Source organism: Vigna unguiculata, chromosome 1, assembly GCF_037176805.1.
Source record: "Vigna unguiculata cultivar grain cowpea cultivar isolate G323 ecotype 2 chromosome 1, ASM3717680v1, whole genome shotgun sequence".
NCBI classification, from domain to species: domain Eukaryota; kingdom Viridiplantae; phylum Streptophyta; class Magnoliopsida; order Fabales; family Fabaceae; genus Vigna; species Vigna unguiculata.
The window spans coordinates 34,912,514-34,940,250 of record NC_140792.1 but is presented as its reverse complement, the minus strand read 5'-3'; the positions used below and the strand labels follow the sequence as shown (position 1 = coordinate 34,940,250).

Genomic DNA, 27,737 nt, shown 5'->3' with positions numbered 1-27,737 from the left:
AGAACTTGTTATAATCATATGATATTCATGTAACTTTCAAAATATTATATCCATATTCACTCGTGTAAAATGATTATGTAATATAGATAGTATATTTTTGTATAAGGATTGTATTTGTATCCCTAATATCTTTTTTTATATTATATATTTTTTGTTGTTGACAAAAAGAAAAGTATTTCTAATTTTTTTCAAACATTTTATTCTTATCGTTTTTTCAAATTTAACTTAAAGCTCTGAATTGTTTATTCAATATTCGTCCAATTTTTATTCTATTTCGAACTTTAATATATATAGCTATTCTCAAATCTCAAGCATAATTTATGGAAACCTTTGGTTATTTCCTAATTCTCTGTATAAATTAACTGTTGTTAAACCATAAAACCCATCAAAATGTGCACTCCTGACACTCAAAGAAAAGACCCTTACTCTCAAGTTCGTAGATAAGCATAATGAAGTTTCTTTGAGTACATGGTTCAGACGATATTTTCTCTTCCAAAAGAGATCATATTGCTTTGGAAAACAGATCAAATGAAATTACACTCTTTATTATGAATTGAACGAGAATCCAGGCATTTTGCAACGAATTTATTGTCCCATGCCAGGTTTGGAGAAAATGCATGATTCTCCAACTTTTTGTTAATTTCTATTAGAGAAAGAAGCACTTTGTGCATAAGTAATGATTTGAGTAATTTGTACATGTACTACATTTATTGCTCACAGACCAATGCAAATTTCCCAAAGGTTATCTTCTTTTATTTCCCTGTCCACCCATTACACATTCTATCATGAAATAAAGACTTGCAGACATTGAGAAGTATTCATAGGTCAGGCTCACATAATTCATACATCTTTTACTTTTGCAGAAAACTATTAAATAATGTCAGCAATGCACCACAGTAACCCTTATGCGCATTGCGCTCTATATTTTCACAATCAATATATATACAATCATAGGTTAAAAATCACTTTTTTTAACAATGCAGCTGGTGAAATGACAAGAATGTAGAATCATTCTGAAAAATTCTGTTTAAGTACAAATTTTGGTAGCTTCTGCTGTCATAGAAATTTTGTGCTGTCAAGTAATAGATTTCTTTTTTTGAAGCTAAAATTTATAATCTGTGATTACTGTTTGATCGTGAGAGTTTAAACCAGATAGGTATTACAGTATTATTTTGATTAAACAAATATGTCCTTCGTATCTTCGAGAAGGAATCTCGTAGCCCCACTCATTTCAAATCACCACACCAAAATCTAAGCCATCTAAAACATTTCTTTCTCTCTCTCTCTCTCTATATGTATATCAGACACAAAAGCAAAGGTACAGAAGATGTGAAAATAAAGATGGTACTCTAACCACCATGTTCATTTGTTCCTCGATAAATCCTTTTCTTAAGGGGTTGGTTTTGTCATTTTAAAGTCAAAAGCCCCGAGTCTATCACTGCCCCTGAATGATGAGATTTAATTAATTTGCGTTTTCAGACAAGACATTAATAAGTGACCCATGTCTCCCTAGTATGGGACGTTACTCATCAACTTAGTAATTAACGAGTCACTTCAACTTTCAATTATCACCTACCCATTACATCACTCTCATTCCACCTCGGGATCCTCCATAATTTTACTCTTACGCTTAACAATTTTTACCAGTTTCCACTTTTAAATATGAATCGATTCTCTCCGTAAGAGAATACATATAGGTTAAAAAAAACAACAGCACCCTTTGAGACAACCTAAATTAACTGTAAGGAACACCAGAACAAGGACTGACATTTTCATGCGAAATGTCCTTTCTTCCGTTAATAGATTTATAGAGAGAGCAAGAGAAAGCTAGAGAACTGGTGAATGAGTGTTTATTAATTATATTGGACATTTTGTCTCCTAAGCCCTAGGTCTCATTGAAGTGAACATCTTAATTAAGCATGAAAGAGTAAAAGGCACAAAAAGCAGAAAGAAAACACATCCACATGTCGTTTTCTCTCCTTAAAAACAATGCACCGGAAACTAAGAACAAGAACAAAAGGGGCATAAAGATATAGTGTATGAAGACGTTGGATGTTAATTTTGGAGAGCAACGGTGCCAGCAAATGGTTATGAAATATCATTTTCTCATCTGCAAAATTTGAACAGATATTATCGAACGTTGTCCACAATGCATTCAATCTGAACCCACCTCTGTCGGCATTATACCTGTCCGGCAACGTGCAAGAATTATGCACACGTGTGTTCGGACAAAATGTTCATGCGTGAATGCTTTACATGATCCCCACACGAGTGGACAATTTTCTCAGCTAGTGCAGCCCGAGAGTGACGTGAGTGACTATGCAAAACCAAACTAGTAGAACCTAACACAGTGCCTCCATCTACAATTTTCTTCTTTCTTCTTTGTGCTCTCTATTCACTCTACTTTTCAAAGCCAAGGAAACGTGTATAGATTAAAACTTTTCATGATTAGAAAAAGGAGATGTAGTTGATTATATCTAAAAAAAACTTTGTTGTTTTTGTCGTTATAATGAATAATAAGCTTTTAAACATGTCTGTAGTTTCTAAATGACATGTCTTTATAATCCTTTAACAATGATGAAACCATATGATTCTAGTAAATTTTGAGATACCCAAAAAACTATATCGTTCATATTATACAAAAGCTACTATTTAAACCTAAATTAATTTTAATCATAGCTTTATCATTATGTTCTTTTTTAGTTTGATTTTTATAAGAAAAATCAATCAAATCAATCTCTATACATAGAATCCTTTCATATCCATTCTCTATGTGCTATTGGACTAAAGTGTGGTCCCTACATGTTCTCAACATTAGTTCTTTAACTACACAAATTAAATCACCAATAATTTCAGATAAACCCCCTTGAAAACAATAATTTGAAAAGAAGTATTGCATACAATGATTAAATATCGACTTAATTATATTTAGATAATAAAATATATCTGAAAATTTTCCTTCCTCTCCCCATCCACCCTTTTGTGTGGAAGAAGGGAGTCACATTTTAACAGTAAAACACTAAAATACCCATGTGTAATAAGACTACTCGAAGTTAAGTTTTACACTCACAAAAATATTTATGATTAGTTTTGATCGAACACAAAAATTACAGTAAAAGTATGCAATACATAGATTTTTAATATAACATAAAAAACATCTCTAAAAATTTACTCAAAGAAAACAAAACAGCGATCTCTTTTGAAACATTATTCTTTAGAAATGATTATCCGTAGATAGCCAATCAAGAGAAAAGTAATGCAAAAATTGAAATAAACAATAGACATTAATTGACACATTAATTTATGAAGAAAAGTGCTCGAGAATGACCACTCTTAATCATTGGAGCAAGTAGGAAGAGAGATAAAGAATAAAGAGAATCAAAATGATGAGAAAATAGACTTAGGATACCCAAGAAATGTATCTATACTCAGACGGAAGGAAAGACGAAACCTGTGCTTAATACCATGGATTACAAAAAGAAAAGAACAACAACGGTAAATAAAGTGTTTGCATTTTTTTTAGTACGAAAAAACTTTAAGATGTGATGAAAGTAAAGCAGAAAACCCAAAAGAAATCTAAAGTGCAAAATAAGTTCACGAGGTTTTAACAGGATAATAATTAAACGAAAAGAAGATGATCTAAGCACAGTGATCGATATGAGAATCATCATTGAAATAAAGATCCAACAATAACAGCCGAAAGTTCTCAAATTTCATATATACCATCGGGGAGCCTGTGGAGCTGCTGGAGATATTATTGGCATGTATAGGAACCAGTGTGAGTGCGTAAAGTTGATTTCACAGATGAAGATCCAAACTCACATGGTCGCTCACGCCGGGGTTGGGTTTGAGGTCATAACCTAAACCGTTCTGCGAGCCAGAGGGTGAGGGAGCCATCCTCGCCCGCACCATTTCCTGACCAGAAAGCAAAGGCGGCGCGCGGTGCAAAATAGGGTTACCCTGGTGGGTGGTGTGAGTGGCTACAGCGGTGTTGGGGATTCGCCACATGCCCAAGGGGCATCCATTGATGGGTTGAAGCTGGTGAGAGAAGGAGCTTCCGAAGAAGCTTCTGGGAGGGGCGTGAGAATCCCAAGGTGTGAGAGATGAATAAGGGACCGGGTTGGTGAAAGTGTAGGTGGTAGGATCGGAGAGGGTGGTGTGAAGCATGCCGGGGTGGAGGTGTCGTTTGGCATGTTGGCGTTCTCGTTTGTGGGCGTTTTGGTGGCCACCCAAGGCTTGAGAAGTGGGAAAGTTTCTGCAACAGTAATGGCACTCGAATCTGCGGGTGGGTTCGGAGTTTCTTGTGATGGTGGTGTGATGGGAGGGTGTGTGGGTGGTTTTGGGAAAGTCTTGGCCGAAGAGACGAATGGGCTTGTCTTTATCTTTGGAGGGAGAGGAGCGGAGAAAGGGGAGCTGAGAGAAGGAGTCGACGTTCATGAAGTCATGGATGAAGTCGTGGGTGGAGGTGTTGTTCATGTTGAGAAAGAGAAGGAGAAAGAGAAAGATTGATGTAAAGAGAAGGAAAAATGAGAATTGAAAGGGTGGAAGGAGAGTGGGGTCTGATATATGGACAATTCTGGGGTGGCTGATGCATCTTGCAGTGATGCCTGACAGCGCCACAAAATCTGAAAATGGCTTCGGCTTCTGAAAGTACCGGCACAACCGATCTCTGGGACCGAACCCCAACACTGTCATTTCTTTCTAACCACATTTATCTCTTCATTTTATATACAAGCTTTCTAATATAATAAAGTTTAAAATCAATATTATATATATACACTTGTTTAGATAACTCACATATATTAAGAGTTAATAAAATATGCGTTAAAATATACAATGAAGATCTAATGGAGTTAGGGGTTAATCACTCACTTCACGTCTCATTACGTACAAAGAAGCATCATATATATAATTTTTATAATTATTTCAAATCTTTTTACATTAGGTTAGGCTGTTTAATGTAAAAATTTATTTAAATCAAATAATTTATCTTTTTATAGCACGTAAATGTACATGTTGTTTTCTACTTGTTCTTTTACACAAAAGATAGTTTTGTAATGAGTTTTCACTTGTATTTTGTAGGGTATTTTTTTAATGAAGAAATGCTTTATATTTTTCTTTTATTATAAATTGTGGTTGCTTTTTATGATTTAAATTATAAATAATATATACATATTTTTTACGTTAAACAACTGTTTGATATAATTGTTAGTTGATTTTGAAATTTATTATTTTTTAAATATTTAAAATGTGTAATTTAACTATTTAAATTTAAAATATTGAAGTCAATTTTTTTATAACATTCAATACAAAAAGTTGTTTAAAATTATAATTTAGATTTTAAAAATAATGAAAATTATAAAGATTAATTAACTATTTTAGTTCATAGGAGTATGTTATTTAAAGTGGTAATGTTAAAGAAATATGAGAAAGCATAATGACTTAACAAATTTTTGAGAAATATTTCATTTTTGTTCTTTTATTATTATAATGTATTTATTTTTTGAATTGAGTTAATGATATCGGTATCTTTTCTAAGGATTATGACAAATTTGAAATCTGACAATAGAAATGGTGGATTGGAGAGATCTATTATGTGTTTGCCCCACTTGATAATAATACAAATTGTTAGCAGCATAGGATCCTTCTTCCCTTCTTCTGGTAAGAATTTTTTTTAGCCAAATGGTGTAATTTGAATTTTTTTTATGAACAAAAACAAATCAAATTAATCAAATAATTGTGATACCTAAATCCATATACACAACATAAATAAAAGAAAATAATAAATATTATTATTTTATGGTCCCCTCTTCCAGACTAAGTCTGTTGCACATAAACCTTACATCCCCATTTATCACAAAAGTAAAAAACATTATCTGCACATAAATACAAAACAATTACAGACCCTAGACCCTACCACAAAAAAAAAATATGAAAAAATGAATTGAACATCTAAGATCTCAAGTCACTTTTGATATAAGTGACCAACTTTTTAAAATCTACTGATAATTCTGAGCTCTAACAATGAAAAGAGTGAATTGGTAGATCTATCACATTTTATCCCAGTTGATAATAATACAAATTGTTAAGAGCATAGGATCCTTCTTCTGGTAAGATTTTTCTTAGCCAAATAGTGTAATTTGAATTTTTTTTATGAACAAAAACAAATCAAATTAATCAGATAACTGTGATACATAAACCCATATACACAACATAAATAAAAGAAAATAATAAATATTATTATTTTATGGTCCCCTCTCTCAGACTAAGCCTGTTGCGCATAAACCTTACATTCCCATATATCACAAAAGTGAAAAACATTATCTGCACATAAATACAAAGCAATTACAGACCTTAGATCCTGTCACAGAAAAAACATGAAAAAACGGATTGAACATCAAAGATCTTAAGTCACTTTTGATCTAAGTGAGCAATTTTTTAAAATCTACTGATAATTTTGAGGTCTAACAATGAAAAGAGTGAACTGGGTAAATCTATCACATTTTATCCCAATTGATTACAGTACAAATTGTCAAGAAAAACATAGTATCCTTTTGCTTATAAGAGCATAGGATCCTTCTTCTGGTAAGAATTTTCTTAACCAAATGGTGTAATTTGCATTTTTTTATGATTATGAACAAAAACAAATCAAATTAATTAAATAATTGTGATACATAAACCCATGTACACAACATAAATAAAAGAAAATTATAAATATTATTATTTTATGGTCCTCACTCCCAGACTAAGCCTGTTGCGCATAAACCTTACATTCTCATATATCACAAAAGTGAAAAACATTATTTGCACATAAATACAAAGCAATTACAGACCCTAGATCCTGCCACAGAAAAAACATGAAAAAACAGATTGAACATCTAAGATCTCAAGTCACTTTTGATCTAAGTGAGCAATTTTTTAAAATATATTGATAATTTTGAGGTCTAACAATGAAAACAGTGATCTGGGTAGATCTATCACATTTAACCCAATTGATTACATTACAAATTGTTAAGAAAAACATAGTATCTGACCGATTGAACTACAATCCCAGGAAAATAAATAAGGTATAAAGCCTCCAAATTATTATATATTATCTTTGTCTCTTCTGCTTATAAGAGCATAGAATCCTTCTTCTGGTAAGAATTTTCTTATCCAAATGGTGTAATTTGCATTTTTGTATGATTATGAACAAAAACAAATCAAATTAATTCAATAATTGTGATACATAAACCCATGTACACAACATAAATAAAAGAAAATTATAAATATTATTATTTTATGGTCCTCACTCCCAGACTAAGCCTGTTGCGCATAAACCTTACATTCTCTTATATCACAAAAGTGAAAATCATTATCTGCACATAAATACAAAGCAATTACAGACCTTAGACTCTGCCACAGAAAAACATGAAAAAATGAATTGAACATCTAAGATCTTAAGTCACTTTTGATATAAGTGAGCAACTTTTTTAAATGTATTGATAATTTTGAGGTCTAATAATGAGAAGAGTGAACTGGGTAGGTCTATCACATTTTATCCCAGTTGATAATAATACAAATTGTTAAAAGCATAGGATCCTTCTTCTAGTAAAAATTTTAGCCAAATGGTGTAATTTGCATTTTTTTATAAACAAAAACAAATCAAATTAATCAGATAACTATGATACCTAAATCCATATACACAACATAAATAAAAGAAAATAATAAATATTATTATTTTATGGTCCCCTCTCCTAGAATAAGCTTGTTGCGCATAAACCTTATTACATTACCATATATCACAAATGTGAAAAATATTATTTGCACATGAAAAAACGGATTGAACATTTAAGATCACAAGTCACTTTTGATCTAAGTGAGCAACTTTTAAAATCTACTGATAATTTTGAGGTCTAACAATGAAAGAGTGAACTGGGTAGATCTATCACATTTTATGTCAATTGATTACAGCACAACTTGTCAAGAAAAACATAGTATCCTCTTGCTTATAAGAGCATAGGATCCTTCTTCTAGTAAGAATTTTTTTTAGCCAAATGGTGTAATTTGTATTTTTTTATGAACAAAAACAAATCAAATTAATCAAATATCTGTGACACCTAAACCTATATACACAACATAAATAAAAGAAAATAATAAATATTATTATTTTATGGTCCTCTCTCCCAGACTAAGTCTGTTGCGCATAAATCTTACATCCCCATATATAACAAAAGTGAAAAACATTATCTGCACATAAATACAAAGCAATTACAGACCCTAGACCCTACCACCAAAAAAACATGAAAAAATGAATTGAACATCTAAGAGCATAGGATCCTTCTTCTAGTCAGAATTTTCTTAGCCAAATGGTGTAATTTGCATTTTTTATGAACAAAAACAAATCTGTTATGAAATAAAGCGAATAACATAGAGAATGACGACAGATAATAGAGAAGAGAAGAAACAAGAGAGACTATAGAATGAGAGAATAGGGAGCAACTCATCTGTATATTCTTATTGATAGGAAGAGTCCTATTTATAGATACAACATGTAATCCATAAAGGAAACAAATCAACCAAGTTAATACAAATATTTACATAAAGAGTAATGAATCATATGAGTATCAATCATATGAAATCATATGAGTAACTGTATCAAATCAATGGACAATCATTAATTCATAACACTTCCCCTTGAGTGTCCATTGATAAAAGAATGTGCCTCGTTAAAACCTTACTAGGAAAAACCCTTTGGGATAAAAACCTAGTGAAGGAAAAAGAGTACATCATTCTATATAATAATGTTCTTTACATCTTCTATTTCTCCCCCTCATGTAAACTTACATCATTAAGATGACGAAGTCCAATCTTGTGGACTAATTGCTCAAAAGTTCTTCTTGGCAAAGACTTTATAAATAAACCTGCCAAATTTTTACATAAATGAATCTTTTGGATATCTTTATCATCCTTTCAATACACTATTGTCTTCATATATGGTCATCTTTGTTGGGGATAGCCACAAGTTTCTTGCACATGTTGAATAATAAACCTTAACCAAACATTCACAACTTTCCTCATAATATGATTAGACGATATTGCTACTATGGTTTGTTTCATATACCTTCATGAAACCATTGTGCTACCACATGTGAACAAACATCTTGTGTGTGATCAACCATTGTGACATTGTAAGAATATGTAAAATAACATGCATATCCATAACCCATTGGTCTGAATCTGAATCATTTGGATGGAATAAGCTCATATTCGTAGTACCCTTAAAGTAACGAAGTATATATTTTACTCCAAACCATTTTCTTCTTGTAGTTGAAGAACTATATATTGCTTAACAAATTTACAGCAAATGCAATATTAGATTGAGTATAATTAGCAAGATACATTAGTGTTTCTATGACACTAAGATATGGTGCTTCTAGACCAAGAAGATCTTCATCATTTTCTTGAGGTCTAAGAAGAGTCTTTATCAACATTTAACGACCTCACAACTATTGAAGTGCATAATGGACATGACTTGTCCATTTAGAACATTTTAAGCACCTTAATTATATAAGCTTCTTGACGTATAAAAACACCTTTATTTAAATACTCAATTTCTAATTTCAAATAAGACTTTGCCCTTCAAAGATAATTCTTCTCAAATGATTTCTTTGAGCAATCAATTGCCTTTGTGAGCTTATTAGGAGTTCCAACGATGTTTATGTCATCTACATAAACAATAATTATGGCAAATTCATTATTTGGATCTTTTCATATAAATACAAGAACAAATAGGATCATTTTTATATCCTTCTTTTAATAAGTATTCAAAAAGACGGTTATGCCACACACATCTTGATCTCTTTAATCAATAAAAGAGCATGTTCAATTTTATTGAATAACCCTCTTTAGAATTTGTCTGGTTGGGCAAATAAAATCCTTCAGGGATTTTCATATAAATATGATTCTCAAAAGAACCGTATGAATAGGTTGTAACATCATTCATTAGATGTAAATGCAAACCTTGTTGTGCAACTAGATTAATCGAATATTGCAATGTTGTTGCATCCAATACTAGTGAAAATGTTTTTTTTTCACTAATCAATACAAGGTTTTGTGAACAACCTTGAGCAACCAATTATGCTTTGTATCTAACAATTTCATCATTTTTAATTTGATTTTTGCGCAAAAATCCATATGTACCCAATGGGTTTCACAACTTCAGGAGTGTGAACTATACGTCCAAAAACCTTTCGTTTAGCAAACAAATATAATTATGCTTCTTTGCATATTTTCATTTTGGCCAATCTTTTCTTTGCCGACAATCTTTTGTTGATCATTGCTTATTGATCCTCATTGTCATTCATAGCATTCATCGCTATGTTATAAGTAAAAGTTTCGTCAATGTTAACTTCATTTTGGTTCCATATTATATGATTCATGACATAATTTATTGAGATCTCATCATTTTCAACCATTTCAGGTACCTGAGATTCTTCTGGAACCGAACCATTAATTATGTCAAATGAATCTTTTGGGATTTCAACCTTTTCGATTAGGTTATTTTGCATATTAGCCCTCTTTCTCATTCAAGAGTTTTTATCTTTGGAACCAATAGGTCTACCACGCTTCAAACGTGTTCACATGAGTTTTTCAACCCTTTTTTTTTCGCATCATAATAACTAATCATGTCAAACAAGGCAATCATTTTGATTTGTAAACTTCTAGTTTACCATGACATGCATTTAAATTGTACTAATAAACTTGTAGTACAAACTATAAGAGAATGTTGATAATTTCTCCAATACACTTTCTTTTTCAACTCAATCATAGAGATATAAAGATATTTCATATCTTTTTCATTGTTTGTCTCAATATAATATCCATTTAGACAAATATCATTGAAACTTAATAAGTTTCTATTCAACTTCTTGGTAGAAGTATAATAGCTCTTCTAGAGTCTTCAAATATATTTGTAGTACTATAAATAATACTAACATCGATGTCTCACATTATCAAACAAGAGAAAAATTTATTACTCTTGAGAATTGTATAAGTTGTTGCACAATCAATAAGACACATATCTTTTGGTACTAGTGCAAAACATTCGTTTTTCATATAAACGTAAATATCAATATGAGATTTTTTTTTTCAACACTCTCATAATCAATTAGGTGATCAAGATGAGTAGCATCCATATGGCCATAATCAGAATCACCATCTTCATAAGCAAAGTGTGTTTCTATGTTATTCTCATTATTTGTAAGATGCTCTGGTGTACAATAAGTACAACTCAAATGGCCTTTACCATCGTAATGATAATATATACCTTCATCTTTTTGTCAATATTTTCACATTTTCCTTTTCCTTTTTTCACATTATCGTGCCACTTCTGGTGACAAAATGTATCTTTGAAATTTTCTTTATAACCATGTCCAAAATCAAGATCATGATCGATCATGAAAATATAAATAAAATGTTGTTGCATTCACTTCTGGGAATGGAGCAGAACCAATTTGGACAGATTTCATGATTTTTTATCAAAAGCTCATTGCTTTGTTCAGCCATACAAAGGCATGAAATAAATTCATAATATTGATTGCTGCATTCACTTCTGGGAATGGAGCAGATTAGGCGGATCTCATGATTTTTCATCAAAAGCTTTATTGCTTTGTCCAACCAGCCATACATAGGTATGAAATAAATTCACAATATTTGTGAAATCTCTTTTCACAATATTTTTGTCATGTTGCTTATATGCTTTATTTTTATATTTAATTGTATCCCAATATTCATTGCATCTAAATATATTTCAACATTTAAAATCCAATATAAGAAATTCTTACTTGTAATATCAAGGGTCACAAATCCAAATTTTGCAATGTTTCGCGTGTTTAGAACTAACACATAAAATAATAATATTAATAATAATCATCGTCATAATAAAAATAAATAATAAGACGGAGATGAAAATTGATAAGGTCAAACAATTCTTATCACAAGAGGAAGAATATAAGGTAAAATTATAAATTGAAAAAGGATTAGAAATAGCCTGGATTGAGACACGCAGATCCCTGTCATTAGAGAGAAAAAGCTTTCACTAGTCCTCAGTTGGTTGGAACATCGTGCTGATAACGTGTTATGAAATAAAGCGAATAACATAGAGAATGACGACAGATAATAGAGAAGAGAAGAAACAAGAGAGACTATAGAATGAGAGAATAGGGAGCAACTCATCTGTATATTCTTATTGATAGGAAGAGTCCTATTTATAGATACAACATGTAATCCATAAAGGAAACAAATCAACCAAGTTAATACAAATATTTACATAAAGAGTAATGAATCATATGAGTATCAATCATATGAAATCATATGAGTAACTGTATCAAATCAATGGACAATCATTAATTCATAACAAAATCAAATTAATCATACAACTGTGATACCTAAACCCATATACACAACATAAATAAAAGAAAATAATAAATAATATTATTTTATGGTCCCCTCTCCCAGACTAAGCCTGTTGCGCATAAACCTTATTACATTCCCATATATCACAAAAGTGAAAAACATTATCTGCACATAAATACAAAACAATTACAAACCTTAGACCCTGCCACAGAAAAAAAACATGAAAAAATCGATTGAACATTTAAGATCTCAAGTCACTTTTGATCTAAGTGAGCAACTTTTTAAATTCTATTGATAATTTTGAGGTATAACAATGAAAGAGTGAACTGGGTAGATCTATCACATTTTATCCCAATTGATTACAGTACAAATTGTCAAGAAAAACATAGTATCCTTCTGCTTATAAGAGCATAGGATCCTTCTTCTGGTAAGAATTTTCTTAGCCAAATGGTGTAATTTGCATTTTTTTATGATTATGAACAAAAACAAATCAAATTAATTAAATAATTGTGATACATAAACCCATGTACACAACATAAATAAAAGAAAATTATAAATATTATTATTTTATGGTCCCCTCTCCCAGGCTAAGCCTGTTGTGCATAAACCTTACATTTCCATATATCACAAAAGTGAAACACATTATCTTCACATAAATACAAAGCAATTATAGACCTTAGACCCTGCCACAGAAAAAACATGAAAAAACAAATTGAACATCTAAGATCTCAAGTCACTTTTGATCTAAGTGAGCAATTTCTTAAAATCTACTGATAATTTTGAGGTCTAACAATGAAAAGAGTGAACTGGGTAGATCTATCACATTTTATCCCAATTGATTACAGTACAAATTGTCAAGAAAAACATAGTATCCTTCTGCTTATTAGAGCATATGATCCTTCTTTTGGTAAGAATTTTCTTAGCCAAATGGTGTAATTTGCATTTTTTTTATGATTATGAACAAAAACAAATAAAATTAATTAGATAATTGTGATACCTAAACCCATATACACAACATAAATAAAAGAAAATTATAAATATTATTATTTTATTGTCCCCACTCCCAAACTAAGCCTGTTGCGCATAAATCTTACATTCTCTTATATCACAAAAGTGAAAAACATTATCTGCACATAAATACAAAGCAATTACAGACATTAGACTCTGCCACAGAAAAAACATGAAAAAACGCATTGAACATCTAAGATCTCAAGTTACTTTTGATATAAGTGAACAACTTTTTAAAATCTATTGATAATTTTGAGGTCTAACAATGAGAAGAGTGAACTGGGTAGATCTATCATATTTTATCCCAATTAATAATAATACAAATTGTGAAGAGCATAGGATCCTTCTTCTAGTAAGAATTTTCGTAGCCAAATGGTGTAATTTGCATTTTTTTTATAAACAAAAACAAATCAAATTAATCATAACTGTGATACCTAAACCCATATACACAACATAAATAAAAGAAAATAATAAATAATATTATTTTATGGTCCCCTCTCCCAGACTAAGCCTGTTGCGCATAAACATTATTACATTCCCATATATCACAAAAGTGAAAAACATTATCTGCACATAAATACAAAGCAATTACAATCCTTAGACCCTGCCACAGAAAAAAACATGGAAAATGGATTGAACATTTAAGATCTTAAGTCACTTTTGATCTAAGTGAGCAACTTTTTAAAATCTACTGATAATTTTGAAGTCTAACAATAAAAAGAACGAATTGGGTAGATCTGTCACATTTTATCCTAGTTGATTATAGTATAAATTATAAAGAAGAGCATAACATCCTTCTGTTTATAAGAGCAATTTTAGAGAAATTGTGTAATTGGTATTCTTAATGATGGAGATGAGCAACTTTTAAAAAAATTAGTGATATGCCAAAGAGGTACAACTTCACCAAAGAGTCGTCCTTTAACCTTAATACAATTTTTATAAACTGGAAGAAGTCTCCATTGTCACGTACAATTTCTTTATTGTTTTTACTATTTTAAAATCTATGTTGTGTTTACTTTTAAAAAGTTATCCATTTTCCTAATTAAGAATAAAAATTACATCATTTAAGTAAAAAAAAAATTATGTTAGACCTCATTTAAAAGTGTTACTTGTTAATTTTATTATTAAATTCGAACTCATGACTCAATGCCTTAGTTCTTATTACCATCTTATTATGAAATAATGTTGATGGGATCATGATTCAATACCATGATTTATTACCATTTTTTAAATCCTTAATGCTAGGATATTAAAGTATTTTAACTTTCATTAAATACTACACAAATTCATTTTTATATATACTAGCACTTGCAAATTTTTAATAAATATTTTGAGGATATAAAAACTAAATATATAAACTTTTTTTAGAATGTGTCGAATATACAAAATATATTTAAAGTATAAAAAAATATATTAAATTATATATTAATTTATATATAAAAAAATTTAGAGGGCTCTCTCCTACTTTATAATCCGTCATAATATATTAACTTATTCAGTAAATTCATGATTATTTCGTGTTATTTGAAAAAAGAAAAGTTAGATTTTTAAATACAAGATAACGAGAAAGAATATTTTATTATTATCACCAATTAGGATTTTAGAAACTTTCTTTTTATTTATTATTGTCGTCAAATAAATAGACTTCAAAACTCTTTTAAATACAATATTTTTTTTTGAAAAATATAAATATGAAACTCTTATCTAAATACCAAATGAAGAAGATTAGATACATTTAAGAGTTAATAAAATATGTGTTAAGATATATGGTGACGACCTCATGGAAATATGGGTTAATCACTCACTTCATGTTGCATTTCCATTGATACAAAGAAGCATGATATAATATTTATGATTATTTCAAATCTTTTTACGTTAGGTTAGGGTTTTAATGTAAAAATTTATTTAAATTTGAATAATTTATCTTTTTTATAGCATGTACATGTTATTTTCTATTTTTTTAGGCCAAAAATAGTTTTGGAATGATTTTTCATTTTAAATAGGTCTCTATATTTTGTGGGTTATTTGTTTATGAAGAAATGTTTTATATCTTTCTTTTATTATTACAACTAAAATTGTGTGGTTGCTTTTTATGATATCATTTATAATAATGCATACATGTTTTTGTTAAACTACTGTTTGCTATAATTGTTGATTGATATTGAAATTTTTTATTATTAAATATTTAAAAATGTGTAATTTAACTGTTTAAATTTAAAATATTGAAGTTAATTTTGTTTATAACAATGAATGCAAAAATTTATTTAAAATTATAATTTAGATTTTAAAACTACTGAAAATTATAAAGATTAATTAACTATTTTAGTTCATAGTAGTATGTTATTTAAAGTGGTAATGTTAAACAAATATGAGAAAGCTAATATTTCATTTTTGTTATTTTATTATTATAATGTATTTATTTGTTGGATTGAGTTAATGATATTGATATCTTTTTTAAGGATTATGACAAATTTGAGATCTGACGATAGAAATGGTGGATTGGGTAGATCTATTATGTGTTTTTCCCACTTGATAACAATACAAATTGTTAAGAGCATAGGATTCCTGCTAAGATTTTTTTTAGCCAAATGGTGTAATTTGTATTTTTTTTTATGAGTAAAAACAAATTAAATTAATAAGATAAGTGTGATATATCAATCCATATAAATAACATAAATAAAGGAAAATAATAAATATTATTACTTTATGGTCCCCTCTCTCGGAATAAGCCTGCTCTGCATAAACCTTTCAGTCTCATAAATCCCAAAAGTGGAAAACATTATGTGTCCATAAATACAAAATAATTTCAGATCCTGCCACAGAAAAAAACATGAAAAAATGGATTGAATATCTAAAATCTCAGGTCACTTTTAATCCAAATGAGCAACTTTCAAAAACTTACTGATAATTTTTAGGTCTAACAATGAAAAGAGTGAACTAACTATATCTATCATTTGATCCCAGTTGATTACAGTACAAATTGTCAAGAAGAGCATAATATCCTTTTACTTATAAAGCATTTTTAGACAAATGGTGTAATTGGTATTCTAAATGACACATATGAATAACTTTTTAAAAAATTACTAATAAATGTGTACAACTTCACTAAAGAATCGTCATTTAACCTTAATATAATTTTTATAATTCGAAAGAAATGTTCACTCTCACGTACATTATTATGTGTTTGTCCTACTTGATAACAATACAAAATATTAAGAGCATAAGATCTTCTTCTGATAAAGATTTTTTAGGCAAATGGTGTAAATTGTATTTTGTTATTAGCCAAAACAAATTAAATTAATGAGATAATTGGGATACCTCAACTCATATACACAATACAAATAAAATCTGCCATTATATATTAACTTATTCAATAAATTCATGATTATTTCATGTTATTTAAAAAAAAGAAAAATTAGATTTTTAAATACAAGGTGATGAGAAGAATACATTATTATTGTTACTTAAGAAGTTCAAAACTTTTTTTTATTTATTATTATCGTCAAATAAATGACTTCAAGATCTTTTTAAATACAACTAACTTTTTTTGAAAAATAGAAATATGAGACTCTTATCTAAATACCAAACTAATGAAAAAAACTAGATACATTAAGAGTTAATAAAATATGTGTTAAGATTTATGATGGAGACCTCATGGAAATATGGGTTAATCACTCACTTCATGTTGCATTTCCATAGATACAAAGAAGCATGATATAATTTTTATAATTATTTCAAATCTTTTTATGTTAGGTTAGGGTGTTTATATTTTGTGAGTTATTTATTTATGAAGAAATGTTTTATATATTTCTTTTATTATTACAACTAAAATTGTGTGGTTGTTTTTTATGATATCATTTATAATAATGCATACATGTTTTTGATGTTTTTGTTAAACTACTGTTTGATATAATTGTTGGTTGATATTGATTTTTTCTTAAATATTTAAAATGTGTAATTTAACTGTTTAAAATTAAAATTGAATTTAATTATTTTATAACAATGAATACAAAAAATTGTTTAAAATTATAATTTAGATTTTAAAAATAATGAAAATTATAAAGATTAGTTAACTATTTAGTTGTGTTATTTAAAGTGGTAATGTTAAAGAAATATGAGAAAGCATAATGACTTAACAAATGTTTGGCTAATATTTAATTTTTGTTCTTTTATTATTATAATGTATTTATTTGTTAAATTGAGTTAACTTGGGATATTTTTAAAGACTATGACAAATTTGAGATCTGACCATGAAAATGATGGATTTGGTAGATCTATTATGTGTTTGTCCTCCTTGATAATAATACAAATTGTTATCGACAATAATACAAATTGTTAAGAGTATATGATCATTCTTCTGGTGGAGATTTTTTTAGCCAAATGGTATAATTTGTATTTTTTTTATCAGAAAAAGCAAATTAAACTAATGAGATAATTGGGATATCTCAATCTATATACACAGCATAAATAAGAGAAAACAATAAATATTAATACTTTATGGTCTCCTCTCCCATATTAAGCCTGTTGTGTATAAACTTTACATTTCCATATATCACAAAAGTTAAAAAAACATTATGTACCCATAAATACAAGGAATTTTCAGACCCTACCACAGAAAAAAAAAAAAAACATGAAAAATCGGATTAAACATCCAAAATCTCTTTTGATCCAAATGAGCAACTTTTAAAAACCTATTGATAATGTTGAGGTCTAACAATGAAAATAGTGAATTGTGTAGATCTATCACATTTTATCCTAGTTAATTATAGTACAAATTGTTAAAAAGAGTCATAGTATCCTTATGAACAACTTTTAAAAAAATTACTGATATCCCATAATGAAATGTTAACTTTTAAAAGTTATTCATTTTTTTTGTAATTAAGAAGAATAAGAATTACATAATTTGAGTAAAAAATAAAAAACTATGATAATTTGAGTAAAAAATAAAAAACTATGTAAGACGTCATCTAAAAGGGTTGTTTGTTAATCTTACTATTAAATTCAAACTCATGAATCAATGCCTTAGTTTGTATTACCATCTTATTATGGGATGATGCTGATGGGATTATGTTTCAATACCATGTTTTTATTACCATTTATGTTATCCTTTATGGTAGAATATTAAAGTATTTTAACATTCATTAAATACTATACAAAATCATTTATATATATATATATATATATATATATATATATATATATATTAATTAACAGTTGCGAATTTTTAATAAATATTTTGAGATATCAAAAACTAAATATATAAACTTAAAAATATATAAAATATATTAAAAGAGTAAAAAATATTTTAAATTATATATTAATTTATATAAAAAAATGGTGGGCTATTTGCCTTCTTTATAATCCGGCATTATATATTAACTTATTCAATTAATTCATGATTATTTCATGTTATTTAAAAAAGGAAAAATTAGATTTTTATAGACAAGGTGACGAGGAAGAATATTTTAGTATTGTCATCATTTAGGAACTTCAAAACTTTTTTTTATTTGTTATTGTCTTCAAATAAATAGACTTCAAGACTTTTTTAAATACAACAAATTTTTTTTTTTGAAAAATATAAATATGAGACTCTTATCTAATTATCAAACTAATGAAGAAAACTAGATACATTAAGAGTTAATAAAATATGAGTTAAGATATATAATGAAGACCTGATAGAAATATGGGTTATAATCACTCACTTCATGTTGCATTTCCATAGATACAAAGAAGCATGATATAATTTTTTTGATTATTTCAAATCTTTTTCCGTTAGGTTAGGGTTTTAATGTAAAAATTTATTTAAATTTGAATTTGAATCATTTATATTTGTATAGCGCGTAAATGTACATGTTATTTTCTACTTTTTTTTTTTACACCAAAAATAGTTTTGGAATGATTTTTCACTTTAAATAAGTCTTTATATTTTGTGGATCATTTGTTAAGAAATGCTTTATATCTTTCTTTTATTATTACAACCAAAATTGTCTGGTTGATTTTTATGATATCGATTATAATAATGCATAAATGTTTTTGTTAAACTACTGTTTGAAATAATTGTTAGTTGATATTGAAATTTTTTTTTTTAAATATTTAAAATGTGTAATTTAACTGTTTAAATTTAAAATATTGAAGTTAATTATTTTATAGCAATGAATACAAAAAGTTGTTTAAAATTATAATTTAGATTTTAAAAATAATGAAAATTATAAAGATTAATTCACTATTTTAGTTTATAGGAGTATGTTACTTAAAGTGGTAATGTTAAAGAAATAAAAGAAAGCATAATGACTTAACAAATGTTTGAGAAATATTTCATTTTTGTTCTTTTACTATTACAATGTATTTATTTTTTGAATTGAGTTAATGATATTGGTATTTTTTTTTTAAGGATTATGACAAATTTGAAATCTGACAATAGAAATGGTGGCTTGGGGAGATTTATTATGTGTTTGCCCCACTTGATAATAATACAAATTGTTAGGAGCATAGGATCCTTTTTCTGGTAAGAATTTTTTTTAGCCAAATAATGTAATTTGTTTTTTTTTTAATGAACAAAAAAAAATCAAATTAATCAAATAATCATGATACCTAAACCCATATACACAACATAAATAAAAGAAAATAATAAATATTATTATTTTATGGTCTTCTCTCCCAGACTAAGCCTATTGCGCATAAACCTAACATCCCCATATATCACAAAAGTGAAAAACATTATCTGCACATAAATACAAAGCAATTACATACACTAGACCCTACCACAAAAAAAAAAAAACTTGAAAAAATGAATTGAACATATAAGATCTCAAGTCACTTTTGATATAAGTGACCAACTTTTGAAATCTACTGATAATTCTGAGGTCTAAAATTGAAAAGAGTGAACTGGGTAGATCTATCACATTCTATCCCAGTTGATAATAGTACAAATTGTTAAGAGCATAGGATCCTTCTTCTCGTAAGAATTTTCTTAGCCAAATAGTGTAATTTGAATTTTTTTTATGAACAAAAACAAATCAAATTAATCATATAACTCTGATACCTAAACCCATATACACAACATAAATAAAAGAAAATAATAAATATAATTATTTTATGGTCCCCTCTCCCAGACTAAGCCTGTTGCGCATAAACCTTACGTTCCCATATATCACAAAAGTGAAAAACATTATTTGCACATAAATACAAAGCAATTACAGACCTTAGACCTTGCCACATAAAAAACATGAAAAAACGGATTGAACATCTAAGATCTCAAGTCACTTTTGATCTAAGTGAGCAATTTTTTAAAATCTAATGATAATTTTGAGGTCTAACAATGAAAAGAGTGATCTGGGTAAATCTATCACATTTTATCCCAATTGATTACAATACAAATTGTCAAGAAAAACATAGTAGCCTTCTGCTTATAAGAGCATAGAATCCTTCTTCTAGTAAGAACTTTCTTATCCAAATGGTGTAATTTGAATTTTGTCATGATATGAACAAAAACAAATCAACTTAATTAGATAACTGTGATACCTAAACCCATATACACAACATAAATAAAAAAAATTATAAATATTACTATTTTATAGTCCCCTCTTCTGGACTAAGCCTGTTGCGCATAAACCATATATCACAAAAATGAAAAACATTATCTGCACATAAATACAAAGCAATTACAGACCTTAGACTCTGCCACAGAAAAAACATGAAAAAACGAATTGAACATCTAAGATCTTAATCACTTTTGATATATGTGAGCAAGTTTTCAAAATCTATTGATAATTTTGAGGTCTAATAATGAGAAGAGTGAACTAGGTAGATCTATCAAATTTTATCCCAGTTGATAATAATACAAATTGTTAAAAGCATAGGATCCTTCTTCTAGTAAGAATTTTCTTAGCCAAATGGTGTAATTTGAATTTTGTTATAAACAAAAACAAATCAAATTATTCAGATAACTATGATACCTAAATCCATGTACACAACATAAAAAAATGAAAATAATAAATATTATTATTTTATGGTCCCCTCTCCCAGACTAAGCCTGTTGCGCATAAACATTACATCCTTATAAATCACAAAAGTGAAAAACATTATCTGCACATAAATACAAAGCAATTACAGACCCTAGACCCTACCACAGAAAAAACATGAAAAAAGAAATTGAACATCTAAGATCTGAAGTCACTCTTGATATAAGTGACCAACTTTTTAAAATCTACTGATAATTGTGAGGTCTAACAATGAAAAGAGTGAACTGGGTAGATCTATCACATTTTATTCTAGTTAATAATAATATATATAGTTAAGAGCATAAGATCCTTCTTCTGGTACGAATTTTCTTAGCCAAATAGTGTAATTTGAATTTCTTTTATGAACAAAAAAAGATCAAATTACTCAGATAACTATGATACCTAAACCCATATACACAACATAAATAAAAGAAAATAATAAATATTATTATTTTATGGTCCCCTTTCTCAGACTAAGCCTGTTGCGCATAAACCTTACATTCCCATATATCACAAAATTGAAAAACATTATTTGCACATAAATACAAAGCAATTACATACCTTAGATCCTGCCACAGAAAAAACATGAAAAAATGGATTGAACATCTAAGATTTCAAGTCACTTTTGATCTAAGTGAGAGATTTTTTAAAATCTACTAATAATTTTGAGGTCTACGAATGAAAAGAGTGAATTGGGTAGATCTATCACATTTTATCCCAATTGATTACAGTACAAATTGTCAAGAAAAACATAGTATCTTTTTGCTTATAAGAGCATAAGATCCTTCTTCTGGTAAGAATTTTCTTAGCCAAATGGTGTAAGTTGCACTTTTTTATGATTATGAACAAAATCAAATCAAATTAATGAGATAACTGTGATACCTAAACACATATACTCAACATAAATAAAAGAAAATTATAAATATTAGGTATAAATATACATTTGGTACCCAAACTTTTTCGGAAAGTTCAATGTGGTACCCGAACTTTAGGAATGTTCAATTTGGTACCCCAATTTTCTAAAGAGGTTCAATTTGGTCCTCTCCGTTAAGTTAGAGTTAACACCGTGTCCGTACAGGACTCGTGTCAAGCCATGAAATTTTTATTTTTTTTTAATTTTTTTTCAAAAAATTATTTTTTTTTTCAAAAAATTATTTTTTTTTTCAAAAAATTTAAAAAACTGTCACGTGTCAGTTTATCATTGTGCCACGTGGCAGCTTACAAGCATGACACGTGACAGTGTAATAGTTATTTTCAATTTAGTACCCTAATTTAAATTTTTGGTTCAATTTAGTACCCCAATTTTTTAAAATCATTCAATTTCGTCCTTTCTTATTTGAGACCAAATTGAACATTTCTAAAGTTCCTAAAAGTGAAACACATTATCTGCACATAAATACAAAGCAATTATAGACCTTAGACCCTGCCACAGAAAAAACATGAAAAAACGAATTGAACATCTAAGATCTCAAATCACGTTTTATATAAGTGAGCAACTTTTTAAAATCTACTGATAATTTTGAGGTCTAATAATTAAAAGAGTGAACTTGGTAGATCTATCATATTTTATCCCGGTTGATAATAATACAAATTGTTAAGAGCATAGGATCCTTCTTCTAGTAAGAATTTTCTTAACCAAATGATGTAATTTGCATTTTTTTTTTACGAACAAAAACAAATCAAATTAATCAGATAACTGTGATACCTAAACCCATATACACAACATAAATAAAAGAAAATAATAAATATTATTATTTTATGGTCCCCTCTCCCAGACTAAGCCTGTTGTGCATAAATCTTACATTCCCATATATCACAAAAGTGAAAAACATTATATGCACATAAATACAAAGCAATTACAGACTTTAGATCCTGCCACAAAAAAAAACATGAAAAAATGAATTGAACATCTAAGATCTCAAATCATTTTTGATCTAAGTGAGCAAGTTTTTAAAATCTACTGATAATTTTGAAGTCTAACAATGAAAAGAGTGAACTGGGTAGATCTATCACATTTTATCCCAGTTAATTATAGTACAAATTATAAAGAAGAGCATGGTATCCTTCTGCTTATAAGAGTATTTTTAGAGAAATTGTGTAATTGGTATTCTTAATAATGGAGATGAGCAACTTTTAAAAAAATTAATGATATGCCAAAGAGGTACAACTTGACCAAAGAGTCGTTGTTTAACCTTAATACAATTTTTATAAACCGGAAGAAGTCTCCATTGTCACGTACAATTTCTTTATTGCTTTTACTATTTTAAAATCTATGTTGTGTTTACTTTTAAAGAGTTATCCATTTTCTAATTAAGAATAAGAATTACATCATTTAAGTAAAAAAAAAATTATGTTATACCTCATTTAAAAGTGTTACTTGTTAATTTTATTATTAAATTCGAACTCATGACTCAATGCCTTAGTTCTTATTACCATCTTATTATGAAATAATGTTGATGGGATCATGATTCAATACCATGATTTATTACCATTTTTTAAATCCTTAATGCTAGGATATTAAAGTATTTTAACTTTCATTAAATACTACACAAATTCATTTTTATATATATTAGCACTTGCAAATTTTTAATAAATATTTTGAGGATATAAAAACTAAACATATAAACTTTTTTTAGAATGTGTCGAATATACAAAATATATTTAAAGTATAAAAAAATATATTAAATTATATATTAATTTATATAAAAAAAATTGAGAGGGCTCTCTCCTACTTTATAATCCGTCATAATATATTAACTTATTCAGTAAATTCATGATTTCGTGTTATTTGAAAAAAGAAAAGTTAGATTTTTAAATACAAGATAACGAGGAAGAATATTTTATTATTATCATCAATTAGGATTTTCAAACCTTTCTTTTTATTTATTATTGTCGTCAAATAAATAGACTTCAAAACTCTTTTAAATACAATATTTTTTTTTTGAAAAATATAAATATGAAACTCTTATCTAAATACCAAATGAAGAAAATTAGATACATTTAAGAGTTAATAAAATATGTGTTAAGATATATGGTGACGACCTCATGGAAATATGGGTTAATCACTCACTTCATGTTGCATTTCCATAGATACAAAGAAGCATGATATAATATTTATGATTATTTCAAATCTTTTTACCTTAGGTTAGGGTTTTAATGTAAAAATTTATTTAAATTTGAATAATTTATCTTTTTATAGCATGTACATGTTACTTTCTATTTTTTTAGGCCAAAAATAGTTTTGGAATGATTTTTCATTTTAAATAAGTCTCTATATTTTGTGGGTTATTTGTTTATGAAGAAATGTTTTATATTTTTCTTTTATTATTACAACTAAAATTGTGTTGTTGCTTTTTATGATATCATTTATAATAATGCATACATGTTTTTGTTAAACTAATGTTTGCTATAATTGTTGATTGATATTGAAATTTTTATTTTTAAATATTTAAAATGTGTAATTTAACTGTTTAAATTTAAAATATTGAAGTTAATTTTGTTTATAACAATGAATGCAAAAAGTTGTTTAAAATTATAATTTAGATTTTAAAACTACTGAAAATTATAAAGATTAATTAACTATTTTAGTTCATAGTAGTATGTTATTTAAAGTGGTAATGTTAAAGAAATAAGAGAAAGCTAATATTTCATTTTTGTTCTTTTATTATTATAATGTATTTATTTGTTGAATTGAGTTAATGATATTGATATCTTTTTTAAGGATTATGACAAATTTGAGATCTGACGATAGAAATGGTGGATTGGATAGATCTATTATGTGTTTGCCCCACTTGATAACAATACAAATTGTTAAGAGCATAGGATCCTTCTTCTGGTAAGATTTTTTTTAGCCAAATGGTGTAATTTGTATTTTCTTTTTATGAGTAAAAACAAATTAAATTAATAAGATAAGTGTGATACATCAATCCATATAAATAACATAAATAAAATAATAATAAATATTGTTACTTTATGGTTCCCTCTCTCAAAATAAGCCTGCTCTGCATAAACCTTTCAGTCTCATAAATCACAAAAGTGAAAAACATTGATGTGTCCACAAATACTAAACAATTTCAGATCCTGCCACACAAAAAAAACATGAAAAAATGGATTGAACATCTAAAATCTCAAGTCACTTTTAATCGAAATAAGGAACTTTCAAAAACCTACTGATAATTTTGAGGTCTAACAATGAAAAGAGTGAACTAGCTAGATCTATTATTTTATCCTAGTTGATTACAGTACAAATTGTCAAGAAGAGCGTAGTATCCTTTTACTTATAAAGCATTTTTAGACAAATGGTGTAATTGGTATTCTAAATAACGTATATGAATAACTTTTTAAAAAATTACTAATAAATGGGTACAACTTCACTAAAGAATCGTCGTTTAACCTTAATATAATTTCTATAATTCGAAAGAAGTATTCATTCTCACGTACATTATTATGTGTTTGTCCTACTTGATAACAATACAAATTGTTAAGAGCATAGGATCTTCTTCTGATAAAGATTTTTTAGCCAAATAGTGTAAATTGTATTTTGTTATTAGCAAAAACAAATTAAATTAATGAGATAATTGGGATATCTCAACTCATATACACAACACAAATAAATAATAATAATAAATATTAGTACTTTATGGTCTTCTCTCCCATGTTAAGCCTGCTGTGCATAAACCTTACATTCTCATATATCACAAAAGTGAAAAATATTTTGTGCCCATAAATACAAAGCAATTTCAGACCCTACCACAGAAAAAAAAAAACATGAAAAAACGGATTGAACATCCAAAATCTCAAGTCATTTTTAATCCAAATGAGCAACTTTTTAAAACTTACTGATAATGTTGAGATCTAACAATGAAAAAAGTGAGCTGGATAGATCTATCACATTTTATCCCAATTAATTACGGTACAAATTGTCAAAAAAAAATATAGTATCCTTCTACTTATAAGAGCATTTTTAAACAAATGTTGTAAATGGTATTGTTAATAACAGAGATGAACAACTTTTAAAAAAATTACTGATACGCCAAACAAGTATAACTACACCAAGAAGTCATTGTTTAACCTTAATACAATTTCTATAAACCGGAAGAAGTCTTTATTCTCACATACAATTTCTTTATTGTTTTTACTGTTTTCAAGTCTATGTTGTGTTAACTTTTAAAAGTTATCCATCTTTTTCGTAATTAAGAATGTAAACTACATCATTTGAATTAAAAAAAAAATATGTAAGACATCATGTAAAAATGTTGCTTGTTAATTTTACTATTAAATTCGAACTCATGCACTACTAAAAAATGTTTTATTAGTAACTAATTTTAGTGATCAAATATTGTGAGTCATTATAATGATTAATTTAGACACCAATTCACAAAGTAAAAAATTATTGGTTACTAAAATAGTCACTATTATGAATAAAAAATTATAATTAGTCACTAAATTGATCTTTAAAATTAACTACTATGATTTTGGCTACCAAAGGAGATTGGTCACTACAAATTAGCTACCTAGATTTTGTCTATCAAAATGACTTAGTTTTTAAATTGGTCTCTAATTAATTAATGACCAATTATAATTTTTTATTTATAATAGTGATTATTTTAATAACCAATAATTTTATATTTTTTAAATTAAAATCTAAATTGACAATTATATATAATGACTAATAATTTTTTGTTACTAAAATTAGTTACTAATAAAGTATTTTCTTACGATGATGATGACTTATTATCATTTTATTATGATGGGATACTCTTGATGAGATCATGATTCAATACCATGTTTTTATTATCATTTATGTTATTATTTATTGTAGGATATTAAATATTTTAACATTCGTTAAATACTACACAAATTCATTTATATATATATATATATATATATATATATATATATATATTAGCGGTTACGAATTTTTAATAAATAATTTGAGAGTGCCAAAAACTAAATATATAAACTTTTTTAGGATGTGGAATATATATAAAATATATTAACAGTATAAAAAATATTTTAAATTATATTAAATTATACATAAAAAAATTGGACGGCTCTGCCTTCTTTATAATCCGCCATTATATATTAATTTATTCAATAAATTCATGATTATTTTATGTTATTTAAAAAAAAAAGAAAAATTAGATTTTTAAATACAAGGTGACAAGAAAGAATATTTTATTATTGTCATCATCAATGGCAGATTTTAACCACAAATTTTGAAATGGTCAAATTAATATAATTTTTTCATCATTAGATTCTTGGATGATTAGTATAATGTTTCAAAAACTGGTTTCAATTGAATAATTTAATCTTTAGTATAATGTTGTGAAA

At 27.5% G+C, this 27,737-nt stretch overlaps 1 protein-coding gene across 1 annotated transcript; it reads right to left on the bottom strand.

Annotated features, from left to right (window-relative positions):
- Positions 1-3,265: 3,265 nt before the first annotated feature.
- On the bottom strand, positions 3,266-4,712 carry LOC114190689 (zinc finger protein GIS2-like). The gene has a single exon (XM_028079673.2). It carries the CDS (start codon positions 4,693-4,695, stop codon positions 3,799-3,801), a length of 897 nt encoding a protein of 298 aa, XP_027935474.1. The 5' UTR covers positions 4,696-4,712; the 3' UTR covers positions 3,266-3,798.
- Positions 4,713-27,737: the final 23,025 nt, after the last annotated feature.